Source organism: Rattus norvegicus, chromosome 14 (genome assembly GCF_021556685.1).
Source record: "Rattus norvegicus strain SHRSP/BbbUtx chromosome 14, alternate assembly SHRSP_T2T, whole genome shotgun sequence".
Taxonomy (NCBI): domain Eukaryota; kingdom Metazoa; phylum Chordata; class Mammalia; order Rodentia; family Muridae; genus Rattus; species Rattus norvegicus.
Window position 1 is genome coordinate 83,805,628 of NC_141547.1, and position 16,661 is coordinate 83,822,288.

General features: G+C 40.9%; 1 protein-coding gene across 50 annotated transcripts in view; it reads right to left on the reverse strand.

The window, feature by feature from the left end:
- Positions 1–16,661, reverse strand: part of Mtmr3 (myotubularin related protein 3) — a 112,934-nt gene that overhangs the window by 24,017 nt on the left and 72,256 nt on the right. For all 50 annotated transcript variants that reach the window (XM_087583418.1, XM_087583409.1, XM_087583425.1 and 47 more), the window contains 3 exon segments: positions 14,270–14,436; positions 4,143–4,239; positions 624–737 (listed from right to left, as the gene is read on the reverse strand). In XM_087583418.1, coding sequence (XP_087439544.1) covers positions 624–737; positions 4,143–4,239; positions 14,270–14,436 — 378 coding nt within the window.

Sequence of the window (16,661 nt, forward strand, 5' to 3'; positions counted from 1 at the left end):
CCTTAAAAGCTCCATGTGTTCAGCAAGACAGCCTCAGGGTCAACCATTTTTAGGTCTGTAGCTGGTGTCCCATCTGGGATTATAGAGGGGGCTGTTCATGTCCCCCACAAGACATTACACTTCTGCTCTCATGCCTTGGGTCTCTGAAATTTTCTAACCATGGCTGTTTCTAATTCATCTCAAAACAAGAATCCTTCCACATGTTAAAGTGACAATCACAAACACCATTAAAGTTCATTCAGCTCTATTCTAAATTTCACCAATCTTTCAACACATGCAGTGAGTATAAGAAAGACAAAGTCTCCCTGCGTAGTAGTAGCCCTGGTTAGCCTGGAAGTCCTTATATAGACCAGGCTAATCTTGAAGTCACACAATCTACCTGTCACTATCTCCTGAGTGCTAGGATTAAAGGTGTGCATTGCAACAGGTGGCCCAGACACTTTTCAGGGCTCACTGGCATTGCCGGCTACCATTCTGGACACAGTGGGTACTAGTGTTTTTCTTTCTGCAGGCACAGCATTACAATAAGGAAGCACGGGTGGCACTTGCCAGGGACTATCTGTGCCTGATCAGCAGCTGTCAGGACAGGGCTGAAGTACCTGGGGCTGGTGTGGCTTACATACCTGTAGATGACGGCGGGGATGCGCTTCCAGGATCTGAAGCCTGCCACGCTTTCTAGTTCTTTGTCAGTGATCCAGGCAGGTACTATGAGCTCTTGTGGATAACTACCACATAATCTGTTGGAAAGAAGAGAATGGTGGTGAGAAGAAAAAAAAAAAAGAGAAGGGGAGAAGATGGAGGAGAGAGAGGCAGAGGGATAGGATATGAGCTGTCATGGGACACTATTCACGCTATCACAAAGCCAGTTAAAGAGGCAACAAGGGGGCTGGAGAGATGGCTCAGTGATTTAGAGCACTGGCTGCTCTTCCAGAGGTCCTGAGTTTGATTCCCAGCAACCACATGGTGGTTTATTACCATCTATGAAGGGATCTTCTAGAATGACTCCTACAAATAAAAAAATACAGAAATAAACTTAAAAAACAAAATGCAATGAGGGTGCTTACCTAGCATTTTTTTTTTTTTTTGGGTTTTTTTTTTTTTTTTTTTTTTTTTCCGGAGCTGGGGACCGAACCCAGGGCCTTGCGCTTCCTAGGCGAGTGCTCTACCACTGAGCTAAATCCCCAACCCCTTACCTAGCATGTTTAAGGATCTATATTCACCGGAGAAAAAAATGGCAGAGAAGAAACTGGGGGGCTGGGTTGGAGGGGAGGGGCTATTTGAGGTTTTGGCCTCCTAACCAGAATAGGCAAACATAATTTTTGCTTATATATACAAGTTATCTTTGGTGGTTCAATCAGATTTTGGAATCTGATAATCTAACAAGGAAAAAACAAGAGTTGAGGGACATTCTCACTGTCCATGATAATTCTGTTGTAAAGTGTGTGTGTGTGTGTGTGTGTGTGTGTATGTGAGAGAGAGAGAGAGAGAGAGAGAGAGAGAGAGAGAGAAAAAGTACAGAAAGAAGCACCTATGTCACCTCTCCTAACTTCGCTCTTCCAGGCTCCTTGTCAAGTTGAAGCATGAGAAGGACAAAGCCCACCAATTCAGACCTCCTCTTCAGATGAACTTACTCACCTGATCTGAACCAGGATGTCCTAATTTTAAGTAACAAGTGCAGCCAGGAGTTGTACAGATACAATACATACAGATAATCCCAACGAGCCAGATTAGTAATGTGAGTGAGCCATTAGCCATCATTTCTATAAAGCGCACTTCAGAAGAAACTACTTCCTATGCTCTCCACCTCGCACTCTCACCCCCTTGCTTGCTCAATTTAAAACAAAAGGTGGTTTTTGCATTCTAGTCAAGCTGGTGACTTGGGATACAGTACTTCGGACAGATTTTATTTACAGGGCAGTATTACTAGGTAATCTTCCTTCTGAACACTGAAAGCAGTATGAAACTGAATCCTAAAACTCAAAAACCATCTGTGCTGGCTAGTTTTTATGTTTACGTCACACAAGCTAGGGACATGTGAGAAGAAGAAAAGTTAAGAAAGTTTCTCCATAGGATTGGCTTGTAGGCATTTTCTTGATTTATGACTGGTGTGGGAGGGCCCAGCCTACTGGACAGATGATCCTGGGTGGTACAGAAGTCAGCTGAGCAAGCCATGGAGAGTAAGCCAGTACACAATACTTACCCAAGGCTTCTGTTCTTGCCCTGAGGCTCCTACCCTGAGTGCATGTGCTGACTTCCTTTGATGACTGTGATGTGGAACTATAAGCAAAATAAACCCTTTCCTTTTGAAGCTGCTTATTGGTAATGGTGTTTTACTTCAGCAATTGAAACCCTAAGATACCATCACCTCCACTGCCCTACTCCATGCATCAGAAGGAGACTTGAGACACAGGGTTTTGATTACTCAACACTACATCTCTTTTCTTTCTTCTTCTCAATTTCCAGAAGATAAAGAACCAGAAATTTAAAAGCCATTGAACCAGAAGGATGGTTGTGATTGAGAATTGCTACACAAACTTCCTAACACCCATCAAACTCTAAAAAATGACCTGTGACAGTGACCACGGCAACTAGTCTAATAGCTTATCTTATCCTTTTTATTTCGTTTTATGTTCCGGACTAGATCTGCCTCTTATTCGTTAGCAGTAGAATAAATGTTTCACAGTCCTGGAGGCTGACTTGTTCACATGAACTGGTGATTTTTATGCTCAGTGTCCAGCAGACACCACACCTATTCTATTCAGAAGTTTGCTTTTCTCACTGTTGGTAAGCCGTTCCAGTGTAAGAAAAGAAAGTTCGGGGTTGGGGATTTAGCTCAGTGGTAGAGCGCTTGCCTAGGAAGCGCAAGGCCCTGGGTTCGGTCCCCAGCTCCGAAAAAAAGAACCAAAAAAAAAAAAAAAGAAAAGAAAGTTCCCGGTCCTCAGCTCCGGAAAAAAAAAAAAAAAAAAAAAAAAAAAGAAAGAAAAAAAAAAAAAAGAAAGTTCCACACAGCAAAGTGAAACTTAGATTTTCTATGGCTAATCTGTCTTCCAACCCGCCTCTGAGAACAGCTCCATGTGAAGCTCTCGTGTCCTTCTAACCTCCAGGTTCTCAACTCCTTGGCTAGGCCCCATGTGAAGAGTTGCAATGAGTAGTGGATTTTCCAGTGAAAACTGGCTAACCACAAACAGATCAAGAGAATGGGTATTACAATTTGAGGTAACTGAAAAGGATGATCAGCAATACAAAGAAACATATGAGTAGAATATATTCTCTCCTGGACTGTGCTGTTTCATAGAAACTAAGATTGACAAAGTCCCAGTGTTTAGCTTCCTTCTCTCACCAAAGCACTTACATGTTTTAAGTCTTAAGGAAACAGGTAATGAATGATTTAATAAGAGTGATTTAGCATTTAGTGGTTAAATGATCACAGCTGAGGAAATTTGTCATGAAGATCAGCCATGAGGGGTTGGGATATTAGTCAATAGGAAAAGTGCTTGTGCTATGCTAGCATGACTGTCCACGCTCAGATGGCCAGTGCCCATGTAGAAGGCTTGCTGTGGTAGGGTACGCCTACAGTCCCAGCACTGGGGGCAGAGACAGGAGGTTCTTTAGAGACTGCTGGTTAGCTAGTCTTACTGCCCTGGCAAGCCTCGGGTTCAGTGAGAGACCCTGGCTCAAAACTAAGGTGACAAGTGATAAAGTAAGACTCAAAAGTTCACAGCTGCTGGCCTCTGCCTACACCTGCACAGGTGTGTGGACGCACGAGGGCACAAACACAGACAAAAGCAAGCACTGTTTGTCCTTGCTTTTAAGTGCAGTGACTCCATAATGCCAGAGTGCTGATGAATACACACGACTACCCAGTAAGCACGGTATCATCTAGACATGCATGTGGCAGGAAGAAAGGAGGCCTGCAGAGGTTAAAAGAGAGGTTTCAAGAATTTTGTAAGCAAGAATCATTTTCCACTCCAGAAATATTGAACAAAAAGTTCAACAAGGACTCTGAAGTGCACAAATTTAGAGTTAATAAACAAAATTCTATTTTAAGGTACCTGAATTTAATGTCCTGCCACTTGAGAACTGGGGCTTCTGGAAAAGGTACTGGCTGTGAAACACAGCCTACAGATACCCATGTAACTCACTTGTATTTCTCATTGATGTTGGAAATCCTCCAGGCATTGTTCATATCAAAACCCATCCGCTCCACTTCATTCTTAAACCTTGACGTTACATGTTCCCCTAGAGACAGACAGCAGAAACAAAGAAATAAACACCACTTTGCAAAATGAAAACAAAACCACCACTACCTTTGCTCTTCTATTTCAATTGCTTTAAAGGCAGGAATATAGAAATTGATAACATATATTTAGCTTTAGTCAAAAACTGGGCAGGTTGAGACTACAGAAAGGGGGTTGGGGATTTAGCTCAGTGGTAGAGCGCTTGCCTAGCAAGTGCAAGGCCCTGGGTTTGGTCCCCAGCTCAGCAAGTGCAAGGCCCTGGGTTTGGTCCCCAGCTCCGGGGGGGGGGGGGGGGGAAGATCCTAGAGATCTGTAAGAATACACCTTCTCACCTACCTATAACGTGGTCACATCTCTCTTAAATATGGCCCTTTATCCCTTAAGACTGTATCAAAGGTAGATCCAGACCGAAATCTAAAGTGCTTTTCTTCTTAGGAAGTATATGGGTCTAGAGCAGTAACTTACTAAACAAAACCACTGAGCAGATCCCTGATGTGTACAACCAGTCTTGGAAGCTATAAAACAAATGAGGGTGGGGCTTCAAGAAAGCACGACAAACAAAAGCACACAGCGGACTACTCTAGAGAGGGGATAAACTTGTGTTCTCCCTGGGAGATGAGCTTCAGAACAGAAAAACACCGGACTGCTTGGATGAAAGCCAATCCTATAAAACTATGTTCCATTTAAACAACTTCTCTTGAGTTTAAGCTAAGTATCACATGATATTAAGTATCTTCCGGAGGAAGAGCTCAGAAAAGATGATGTTCAGACAGGCAAGAAGAAATAACAGTTAAATCTGGTCCATTTGAAAAGTTTTAGAAGCAACATAGGAGACTCCCAAATAAGATAAAAAGCAATCTGAACAGAGGTGCCATCTGTCTACAAATTGTAAGGAGTATTTATTGGCCCTTAGGAAAAATAAACAGGGAGACTTTAACATAAAAGACAAAGCTGTAAAACTGTGGCAACTTTCAAGTTTGTTAAAAGAAAATATCCCAAGGAGGGGGAAGAGATGGCTTAGAAGTTAACAGCACTGGTTTTTCTTCCAGAGGTCTTGAGTTCAATTCAGAGCACCCACATGGTGGCTCACAGCTGACTATAATAATGAGATCCAATGCCCTCTTCTGGTGTGCAGAGGTATATGAAAACAAAGTACCCATAACGTCCATAGTCCAGAAGAAGGCATAGAATCCCCTAAAACAGGAGTCACAGATAGTTGTGAGCTGCCATGTAGGTGCTGGGAATTGAACCATGGTCTTCAGAGAGAGTAGCTAGTGCTCTTACCTGCTTAGCTATCACTGAAGCTCCAATGTCTGTCTTTAATTCTGAATTCTTCCTAAGTTAATCTAGCATAGTGTTTCCTTTCCTCTCATATTTTTCCTCTTATATTTCTCACTTTTTCTCCCTATACTATTTTTAATAGTATTTTGACTTTATTTTAATGGTTTTTGGAGACAGGGTGTCAAACACAGCCTAAGTTGGTTTAAAGGCTGATCCTCTTGTCTCTGCCTCCCCACTACTAGAATTACAAACATACTCCCCATGCCCTCCCTACTAGCTTTTAATTTAAAAAACAAACACCTCATGCTTTTATCTTTATTTATGTATTTATTCATTGTTATTTTATGTATAAATGCAGGTTCATGGTACACACGTGAGTCAGAGACAACTTGTAGGATCAGTTCTCTTCTGTCTTGAGTTCTAGAGATCGAATTCAGATTATAAGCAACAAGCACTTTTACCTGCTGAAACATCTCACTGGCCCATGTTTTTACATTTAATTAAATTTTTTTAGATTTGCATGTTTTATTTATTTTTTAGATTTATGTTTTATTTTCTATGTGTGGTGTTTAGCCTGCAAGTAAGCATGTGCGCCTCTAAGGTGGAAATTTCTGATTTCTTTGGAGACTCGATTGTGTCATGTGAAGTTTTTCTGGAAGCTGTCTTATAAAAGCATGTTCCCGCTGAAGCAGGCATGTGGGAGATGTTTTGCTGAGAACAGACAATGGTGTTTTCTGGAGCTGCCTGGAAAAAGGGCATGTGATGCTTTGCTAGAGAGGGCAGACAGTTGAGAGAATGTGTGATGTTTGGAAAGGGACAAACATCCAACAGACAGTGGACAGCACTGTGTGGCATTGGTTCTCCTTGCCACTCTTTGCTGACCTTTGTTGGGCTTTGCTGGTACTGGTCTTCTCTGACTATGCTGTGTGGCATTAGTTCACCTTGCAACTCTTTGCTGGTCATTTTTTGTTTGACTTCATAGAGAGAAACACACCAAAGAAGTTCTGGTGGTGTTCTGGTAGACTTGGTCTGACTGGCAGAGTTTTGCAGTTTCTTCTGGATCAACCTGCTGCTGCTGACTCACGAGTGGTGTTTGCGAGTGGACTGAGCTGCCTATGCTGATTCTAGTGAACTGAACTGCTGATATCCTGACATCACAGGTCGGATTCGCTCCAAAGAACTATTGTTAAACAGGTCTACACCCTCCTTTGCCCTATTAACCTTTCTTTTCCATTACCTCTGGTGGGCAGTGGGCTAGAAGGGAGGTTAAAGCCTTTAAGTATACTTACTAAAGCAGGTTTTGAAAAATCTAAGCCTACACACCACTCTTTTGCTTGGTGCCCTCAGAAGACAGTAGAAGGAGTGAGATTCCCTGGGATTAGAGTTAGAGGATTTTGAACCTGAGCCTTCTGCAAGAATGACAAGTGCTTTAAACCCCTGAACCATCTCTCCATCCCCCTCACTCATCTAATTTCTAAAACACGTTCTCACAAATAGGATATCTTTTTTGTTTTACTGCTACTTTTATTTTTTTCCTAAATCCCCTATGTTCTCTCCTACCCTCCACAGTTTACCGACTTGTCTTTTCCTCTCTATTCAACCTTTCCCTGCCTCTGGCATCTCATCCATTTGGTGTCACTGGTTACCCTGAGTAGTTACAACCTCACAGCACAGCACATGAGTTTTGCCATATTCTGTCTAGCAAGTCACGATTAATGTAGGAGTGAGCTTCATCGGGTTAATCTTGTGTGGTTTGACACTGACATTTTCTTCTCTCTCAGTGGGAGTAAGGCTCCAAGATTAAGCTTTTCAATAAGAATACCTACAAATACAACCAGAAGGGACACCCAAACCACCTGATTTCCAATCATAAAGTAGGAACAGAAGAAACATGAAGAGACAGAATATTTTAACTCCTCAAGATGAACTAAATTCAAGAGTTAAAGAAGATATCAGCAGGAGCACAAAGTCAGCAAAGTGGACGAAAAAAAAATCAGCAGCACAGATGATAGATAGAACATGGAAGAAAAATTCAGCAAGAAGATTGTTATTTTAGAAAAAAAGTTGGAAATGAAGAACTTAGTGAGTCAGATTCAAAAAACAAAAACAGTGGAAAGCATTATCACAGTCCAACCATGCAGAGGAATCTCAGGAACCAAGGCCAAGGTCAAGTAAAGACCAGATAAAAGCATAAATAAAAATAACCAGGTATGGCGCTACACACATTAATTCTAGTACTCAAGAGGCAGAAGCAGATGGATCTCGAAGTTCAAAGTCAGCCTAATCTACATAGGAAGTTCCAAGACAGCCAGGACTATATAGGGACACCCTATCTCAAAAACAAATATAACTTTAACACTGATAAACAGAGACACGACCAAACCTAAGATCTACACGACAGAAGAAGCAGCGATGAAAAGCTAAAGGCTGGTTGGAGTGTTGGCTCAGCAGTTAAAGGTGCTTGCTGCTCAAGCATGAGGACTGGAGTTCAGATCCCAGCATATGTGGTGTTTCTGGGACCTGAACACCAAGAGGCACAGAGACAGGATTGCTGCAGTTCACTGGATCTCAGTCTAACTGAACACCATGAGGTCCATGTTCACGGGAAGACACTACCTCAAAAAGGCACCTGAATGCACTATACTTACTCATAAACATACGCAGTCAATCAATCAATACTAAAGGTATAAAATATGTTCAATGAAATAGTAACAAAAATTCCAAAATCTAGAGGAAGGACATTCAAATATGAGAGATATTCAAAATCTCAAACAGACATCACCAGAGAACTTCTCTAATACATATTAAGAGTCAAGTGTCAAAAACATAAAACAAAAAATGTTATAAACTGTTAAGAAAAACACCTAGCAATGACAAACACATCAGAATATCCTGAGATCCCTCATCAGTAACCCTAAAAACAGGTAAGCACTCTATGACTTAGTTCAAGCCCTTAAGGTAAATAACTGCCAACTACGACTGCTACAGCCAGCACAGCTATCTTTGAAAACTAAGACATGTAAGTCATTTCCAAACAAGCATGAACTAAAGCAGTTTCTGGCTATCCAGCCAATACTGCAAAAGGTAGTTAAAAAGACACTTCACAGGAGGAAAAAGGACAGTTTCAATCCCAAGTACATAGGACAGAATAAAGTTCATGAGTTTAGATGAACACTGGAGAACTAGAGAGGAATTTAACATGTTCAACATAGTAAAACAGCAAACCCTTAAAATTAACAGGAGAGGAGCACAGGAACCATGCAACCAGGAAAACTACAGCAATCAATAAACACCTCTTAGTATTGACTAAGTGTAAACTTCAATGTACTAATACAAAGATGCAGGACCAGCTGCCTGGCCCAGCTGCCTGGACTAGCTGGCAAGACTGGACTATCTGTGGTCAGCAAGAAAATCATTTCATTGGCAAGCCCACAAATTAAGAGTCAAAGGATAAAAGAAGAGAGAGAGAGAAAAAAAAAAAAAAAGGTCAGAGGATAGAAGCCTATAAATGAAAAAACAAAACAAAACAAAAACTGGAAGCCCCAAACAGGGGACAATAGTTACTGCTATTCTCATTTTGATAAAGCAGATTTCAAATCAAAATAGCTAGAAGAGACAAAGGAAGTCAATATATTAACAAAGAACAATTTACCAAAAAGATCTAACATAAGTACATATGCATCAAATGTTGGGGCTTCCAATTTTATAAAGCAAATGTTAACGAACACAAAGGGTCACACAGTTCCTGATACAATAACTGTGGGTAACTTCAATATTCAACTCTCACCTTTAGACATACCCTCCAAATAAAAATCCACAAAGCAACTTCAGAGTTAAGACCAAATGAATATAGCAGACTTCTGCAAAAATATACAGAATATACATTCTTCCAGTAATCCCTGGAGCTACCTCTGAGACAGACACATAAGACATAAAGCACATCTTAACAACAGCCTAATAACTGATATAAATTCTAGTATCTTCTCAGGTCTCGTGGAATAACACTAGAAATAAATTAGTAACAGGAGAAGCTACAGAAACTGCATAAATATTTAAGAACTAAATGACTCACTAAAGAAACTAGGGAGGAAATTGTAAAATTTCTAGAATCAAATAAAAATAAAAATGCAATTTATCAGAACATTTGGGACACATCTACTAAATGTCTTAAGAGTAACATTTATAGCTGTATTTACATAAAAAATACAAAACACTTACTCTCTGGGCAGTGGTAGTACACACCTTTAATCCCAACATTCCAGAGGCAGAGAAATTTGAGGCCAGACTAGTCTATAGAATGAGTTCAAGGACAGCCACATCTACAGAGAAACCCTGTCCTAAACAAATAAAATATAAAAAGACACAGACACAGACACACACAGACACACAGACACACACACACACACACTCTTTCTCTCTCTCTCATACATACTTACATCCATATTATCTATAGTCAATACAAACATACATAAAAACAAATGGTCTTAATTTTTTAAATATTACATTTATTGATGGTGCTGGGGGTACATACTACAATACATGTGCAGAAGTCAAAGGACGACTTTCAGGAGTTTGTTCTCTGGTCCTGGGGACAGAACCCAAGTTAACAGCCTTGGTGACATGTACTTTTACCTACTTAGAAATCTCACTGGTCCAATACATATTTCTCAAAAAATAATGAATATATTTAAAGGCTGGAAAGATGGTTCAATGGTTGTAAAAGTGTTTGCCATGCAAACCTAATAAGCTGAGTTCAGATTCCAGGAACCCAGGTAAAAAGCCAAACACAGTTACACACATCAGTAATCCCAGAAAGCACAGGAGAGATGGAGATAGGAGAAACCACCCAGAGGCTTATGAGCCAGCTAGCTTGGAGTACACAGCACAGCAGCAAACATGCACATTCACTTTCAAAAACTACCTACCATATTTACTCACAGGACCCTTAACAGCTAAGAAACTGGAGCAAGAATACATGTCTAATAACAGATTAATCAATAAAAGAAAATATACACACACAATGAAATTTTTTTATTAGAAAAATTTTATATGTATCTGTATATGTTTGAGAGGCATGATGCTTGCTTCAATGTGAAAGTCAGAGGACAATTTGCAGGAGTCAGCTCTCCCCGCCACCACGTAGGCCCTATTGATCAAACTCAGGGCATCAGGCTGGCAGAGCAAATGCTTTTACCAACTGAGCTACCTCACCCACTGCAAGGCAATTTTAATCAAGATTAGAGAAACTATTATTGCAACAACATATAGGAAAACAGAGGTAGGCATCATTATTGTTAAGCAAAACAAGTCAGACTCAGGGAAAAAAAGCTTATGTGGGAAAACTGTTTGACCTCCATGGGTACTGCACATGCATGGTTCATATAAAGAAATGCAGGCAAAAATTCATACACAAAGTAATTCTTTTAATCTAGAAGTGTGGGGGGGGGGAGCACTCGAGCTCAAGCACACATGTACACCTGTATGGGTAAAAATGTAGCTGTCAGTCACTTATCTAGTAGCACCATGCCTGGCTGTGCCCATGCTCCCCACCATAATGATGCACTAACCTCAGAGACTGCAGACCAGCACCTCAGTTAAATGCTTTCTTTTATAAGAACTGCCTTGGTCATGCTGTCTCTTCACAGCAGCAGGATAGTGACTAAGACACCACAATTTCCTCACCATGGTGGTCTGTCATAAACTGTGAGTCAGAATGACTCTCTCCATTGTTAAGCTACTTCAGCAGGGGTTCTGTCACAGCAATGAGAATGTAAGTACTCCAGAAGCGGAGGACATTTGGGCCAAGGCTGCAGTCCTGAGTCTACTGCCTGTCTGCATTTGAGAGGAGGCAGATACTTAACAACAGTTAACAAAGACATTCAAGGTTCACAAGTGAATCCACAGCAATGCTGAGACCTCTTCCTAGGGTGAGGAAGTCCTCCAGAAGTGGATGCAAAATGACTGGTTCCACTATGACAGGCTTAACAGCTCAACAGTAAAATTTACATGAACAGCAAGACAATGAGTTACAGAGCCATCCCATGTCCCTGTCTGCTGACACAGTCAGTGCTGAACAGGAGAGAAGCCATCAAAGGCTCTATGTATGGCTGAAAGACTAAACCAAAGTCTATACCTCAGAGTCTATGCTATGCTCTCATGTTCTGGGCTACACTATACTCTGAAATATTTCACATGTTGTTTCATCCTAGAGAAAACATAACAATGTGGCTGTCTAGTGTGCTCCTGTTGTAATAAGCTGTGGCTACCAACATTCAACATGTTGAGAAGGCATTAGAACCATGAGAGCTGGAATGAAAAATGGCAGACATTTTTATCTTTGTATACATAGTATACCTATGTAAAAGGAAAAAAACCCTAAACGTAGTCTCTCATTCTCTCTCTCTTTCTCTCCCTCTCCCTCCCCCCACCCCCATCCCTCCGTCCCTCCTATCTTCCGTCTCTTTCTCCAAGTAATGTCAGTAACAGTCCCTATAGTGACAGCAGTAAGCATTAGTGTGAACACATGTGCATCTTGAGAAGAAAAAAAGCAGCCTTCAGTCCAGAGAATCTCCGACCACCACTGAGGAAGACACTGCAGCTGTGTGAGTTCATAAGCCTCGTGTATAGGAGGTACAAGAATATTTACTGAATTGAACCCTGGCATTAACACACTTGATCTTCAAGATACCCTTGTTAATTTGGAGAGGAAGAATATGAAATAAATGTTCCAGTTTGACAAGCAAAGGAAACTGAAGGTCACAAAGTTTAAGTATTATTTTCAATTAAACAGTATGGGCTTGATTTCAGACTTTTGAATTCTAAAATCAAGACTTTACCCACTACATGACCCCCACCCCCACCCCAACGCCCACATCCCCCATGTCTCCCAGACTGTAGAAAGACAGAGGACACTGGAGAGCTGTTTGGTTGGTATATATCATCAGGAAGGAAAGCGCCTGAAGGCCCAACCTGAGGACAATCCATTTTAGGAATGTCTTACACGGCAGCTAAAATTACCAAGGGAACAGAGAAGTTCTCTTTTTAAAAGTTTGTTGTGAAAGCTGGGTGTTGATGGCAAATACCTTTAATCCCAGCACTTGGAAGCAGAGGCAGGCAGATCTCTGTGAGTTCAAGGCCAGCCTGGTCTATAGAGTGAGTTCCAGGACAGCCAAGGTTACTGTCTTACTCAGGGTTTCTCTTCCTGCACAAACATCATGACCAAGAAGCAAGTTGGGGAGAAAAGGATTTATTCAGCTTACACTTCCACACTGCTGTTCCTCACCAAAGGAAGTCAGGACTGGAATTCATATAGGGCAGGAAGCAGAAGCTGATGCAGAGGCCATGAAGAGATGTTACTGGCTTGCTTTCCCCGCCCTGCTCAACTTGCTCCCTAAGAGAATCCAGGACCACCAGCCCAGGGATGGTACAACCCACAAGGGGCCCTTCCCCCTTGATCACTAGTTGAGAAAATGCCTTACAGCTGGGTCTCATGGAAGCATTTCCTCAAGGGAGGCTCCTTTCTCTGTGATAACTCCAGCTTGTGTCAAGCTGACACATAAAACCAGCCAGTTCAGATACACAGAGAAACCCTACCTTTTTTTTTTTTTTTTTTTTTGTCGTGAAAGAACAAAATAGGGGCAAGCAGGCAACTCAAGTCAGAGAATGGGTACCTCTTAAAATTAGTGTCATAAACAAGAAGATGCAACAGGATTCACTTCTCTACGCTTATTATTCTATAAGATGACAGAAAAATTGAAATAATATACAATGGTTAATTTAAAACTTAGCAAATGTAGATTTGTACCCTTTGTTATCTGTAACATTACAATAAAAAAATTTAAAGAGCCACATTTTTCGTTTGTTTTGATTTGAGACAGGATCTTACTATGTAAGGCTAGTCAGTCTAGAACTTACAATGTAGACCAGGCTAGCCTTGAACTCACAGAGATCTGTTGCCTATCTCCTGAGTGCTGGGATTAAAGGTGTGCATCACCACACCCAGCACGAGCCATTTATATTAGTTGAAATTCGTTAAAACACAGTGACAGGGGCAAGGAAGATTACTCAGTACAGTGCTTGTTGAGCAAGCACAAGCACCTACATTTGGATCCCTAATAACCATGTAAAAGCAGAGCACCAGGGCCCACGCCTATAATCCTCCTGGGAAGGCAAAGACAGAAACTGCTGGAGCTTGGTGGCCAGTGAAAACTGGTGAGCTCTAACCTGTCTTAAAAAATAAGGTAGCCAGCCACTGAGGAAGACACCCAACATCACTCACCTCCATATATGTATGTAGTTACACACACACACACACACACACACACACAAATATTTTTCTGTCTCACTTGCCCGCTCGCTCACTCACACACATACATACAGATGTCATTTTAGTAAAAGACCAAGGAAAATGTAAGAGAATAAAGTGAGAAATTAAGTATTTTTACATAAATGTCCAAGGCTAATCTCATTCAAAGCCTATTAAATGCTATTTAACACATACACAAAATGTACAGCTTCCTTCCACTAGGGCTCTATAATCCCCACAACCTTTCTTATAGTCATTTTAGGACTAGGAAGCTAATATATCAAACACAGTTTTCCACCTCCCCCTTAAAAGCAGGAAATATGTCTTACTAAACTTAGAGTAACAGAAGAAAGCTAGATGACCGAGATTGTCAAGTGTGACTCCTGTAGGTTCCCATTCCATGATAAAGGCCTCCAAGCAAAGCTTCCTAAGCAGTCTGGCCTACCTGGTCTGCACAGGTCTCCATGCTGCTCTTTTTCACTGGCATAGACCTCCATGCACCAAGCATGGTATGCAAATGAGAAGAGATCTTCTATTTTTCCAGGTGGTCGGATTGCATTGTTTAATCTCTTAAGCCAATCTTGACACTGCTCAAAGGTTGGGAACTGACACCTTTGCAAAGCAAAAACAGGTATAAATGTCATCAGGTGACAGTCGATAATCAAGTCTAAGAAAAGCCACCATTCAAGAGTATCTATTCATAATGAAGATGAGTGAAGAAAGTGTCAGAGACAGTCATTTACTACTACTTACAATAAAGACAGATTTTAGCCAGTGGTGCCAAAGGAAAAGGAAGGAAGTTGGACATGTGGAAAATCTATTATTTTGATCTAACGAATCTCTTCTAAAAGTAATTAACAGTGATTATCAAAGTAAAGGACTGGCTTGCACCTTTGATGATCAGGGCTCACTCTACTTCTTTAGCATGTTTTACAGTTATCTCTCTTAGGAAATGTGTTCAGAAAGCCCTTTTTCTTTTGCTGTGATGTAATAGACCATCCTAAAACACAGACCACGATCCTATCCACAGTCAGTCGGGAGATGGTTTCAAAACGTGGTTACTTAGCAACCAGGACCAACAGACCCAAGTAAGGCAAAGCACACACAGACACCCAGCTACAACCACAGAGAACAAAACAGTTCCATTACCAATAGCAATTTTCAGTGTATACCATTAAGGGGTTAAAATAATTAGTACAAATTGATATTTGAGGGCTTGCTTTTATCTTTATTTTTAGATGCAGTGCTACAAACGAAAACTAAGCAAACTTTTAAATCTGAGTGGCTGGCAATTATCTATCAAAAGTATAATGTGTGTGGTATGTGGCGGCTCGTTTCTGTGACCCCAGTACTTAGAAAGCTGAAACAGGAGCACTGCAGCAAGTCTCTGGCCCCCGTGGGCTGCACAGAGTTTCAGAAAGACAAACATGAGCAGCTAAAGAGGCGTGTTAAATGTCAGCCTTAACAGGAGGTCACTAAAGCCTTCCTTTGTCCCAGTGAATGCAGTTCATCAACATGGTAATACCGTGTTCACTAGTATCCCAAAACAGTTCAAAGGAGTAAAGTGAAAATGTCAGGAACATATCTAGAACTACTAAATTAAAAACCTATTTGGACATCATTTTGCAACCATCAGAGTTAAAATTAGGTTTAATAAAATCATGAATGAATGTTAAAATTAGAAAAATTTTGATGAGAAACAAGACACCTGCATTTTCTCAAAATGTTTCCCACAGATCGTTTATTAGTTATAAGAAAATGTAGAAATTATACAGAAATTGAATAACATTTTGACTGGTCTAATCAAAACTCATCAATAAGGGACAACTGGATTGATTGTCTCTGGATGTAACACAATACCTTGAAAAGGAGTGTATGTGTGTGTTTTGTGTATCCCAGTTGTAGACACATAATTTCAATTTAATTTTGAGGAAACTTTAGACGCATAAGATGAGAAACAATCTATTAAAACAGAAAACTATATTATTCAGGACATCATTAGAGCAGGACAGTACATTTAGCAAATGTATTATAAAGTAAAACTGTGAAATTGACAATGACGTACTGACTGTGGGAAAATATTCTATTGTAAGGGAAGCTGTAGGGGTGGTTTGATGTTTTGACTGAGAATCTGTTTATTGATGCTAAAGGTCTTCACCCCCAATTAGATTTTGATCTATCATAAAGATATCAGTGGCCAATAGCTGGGCAGAAAGAAAAAAGCAGGACTTCCAGGTTCCCACAGGCCAGGAGAGAGGACAGAATCGAGAAGACAAACAGGACAGACTCAGAGCTACACTGGAGATCTTCCAAAATGTCGGCGGAAAGGGAAAATGGTCCCAAACCATCTTGGGCAGCAGACCAATGGGTGTCATGAAGGTAACTGAGCAGTGAAGCTGAGGGCAGAGTTAAAGGCACTGAGTAAGGAGTGAAGGTAAGGGCACGCTAGCGAAAGGCTCAGAAGAGCCCAGCCAGACCCAATAAGCCAATTTATATGTGCGTCTTTTATCCCAGGATCTGAGACAGCTTCTGGGCAGGTGCATGTGCATGACTGGCCAAAGACTTAAAGCAGTGCAGACAGAACTACACACTGTAGAAAGCACACTTAAAGAGGTTAAGGCTGAAGAGCCAAATGAAGCAACTTTTAATTTTTTAAAAAAAATCTTCTCCCCCCCAACACACACACACACACACACACACACACACACACACGCACGCGCGCGCGCGCGCGCGCTCTGCAAATAATCAAGTAAATTGGTGTAAAGTGTTAACAGGTAAACAGTACACTACTGTACTGTTTTAGTTTTTATACGTGTTATGTATTTAAAATTATTTCC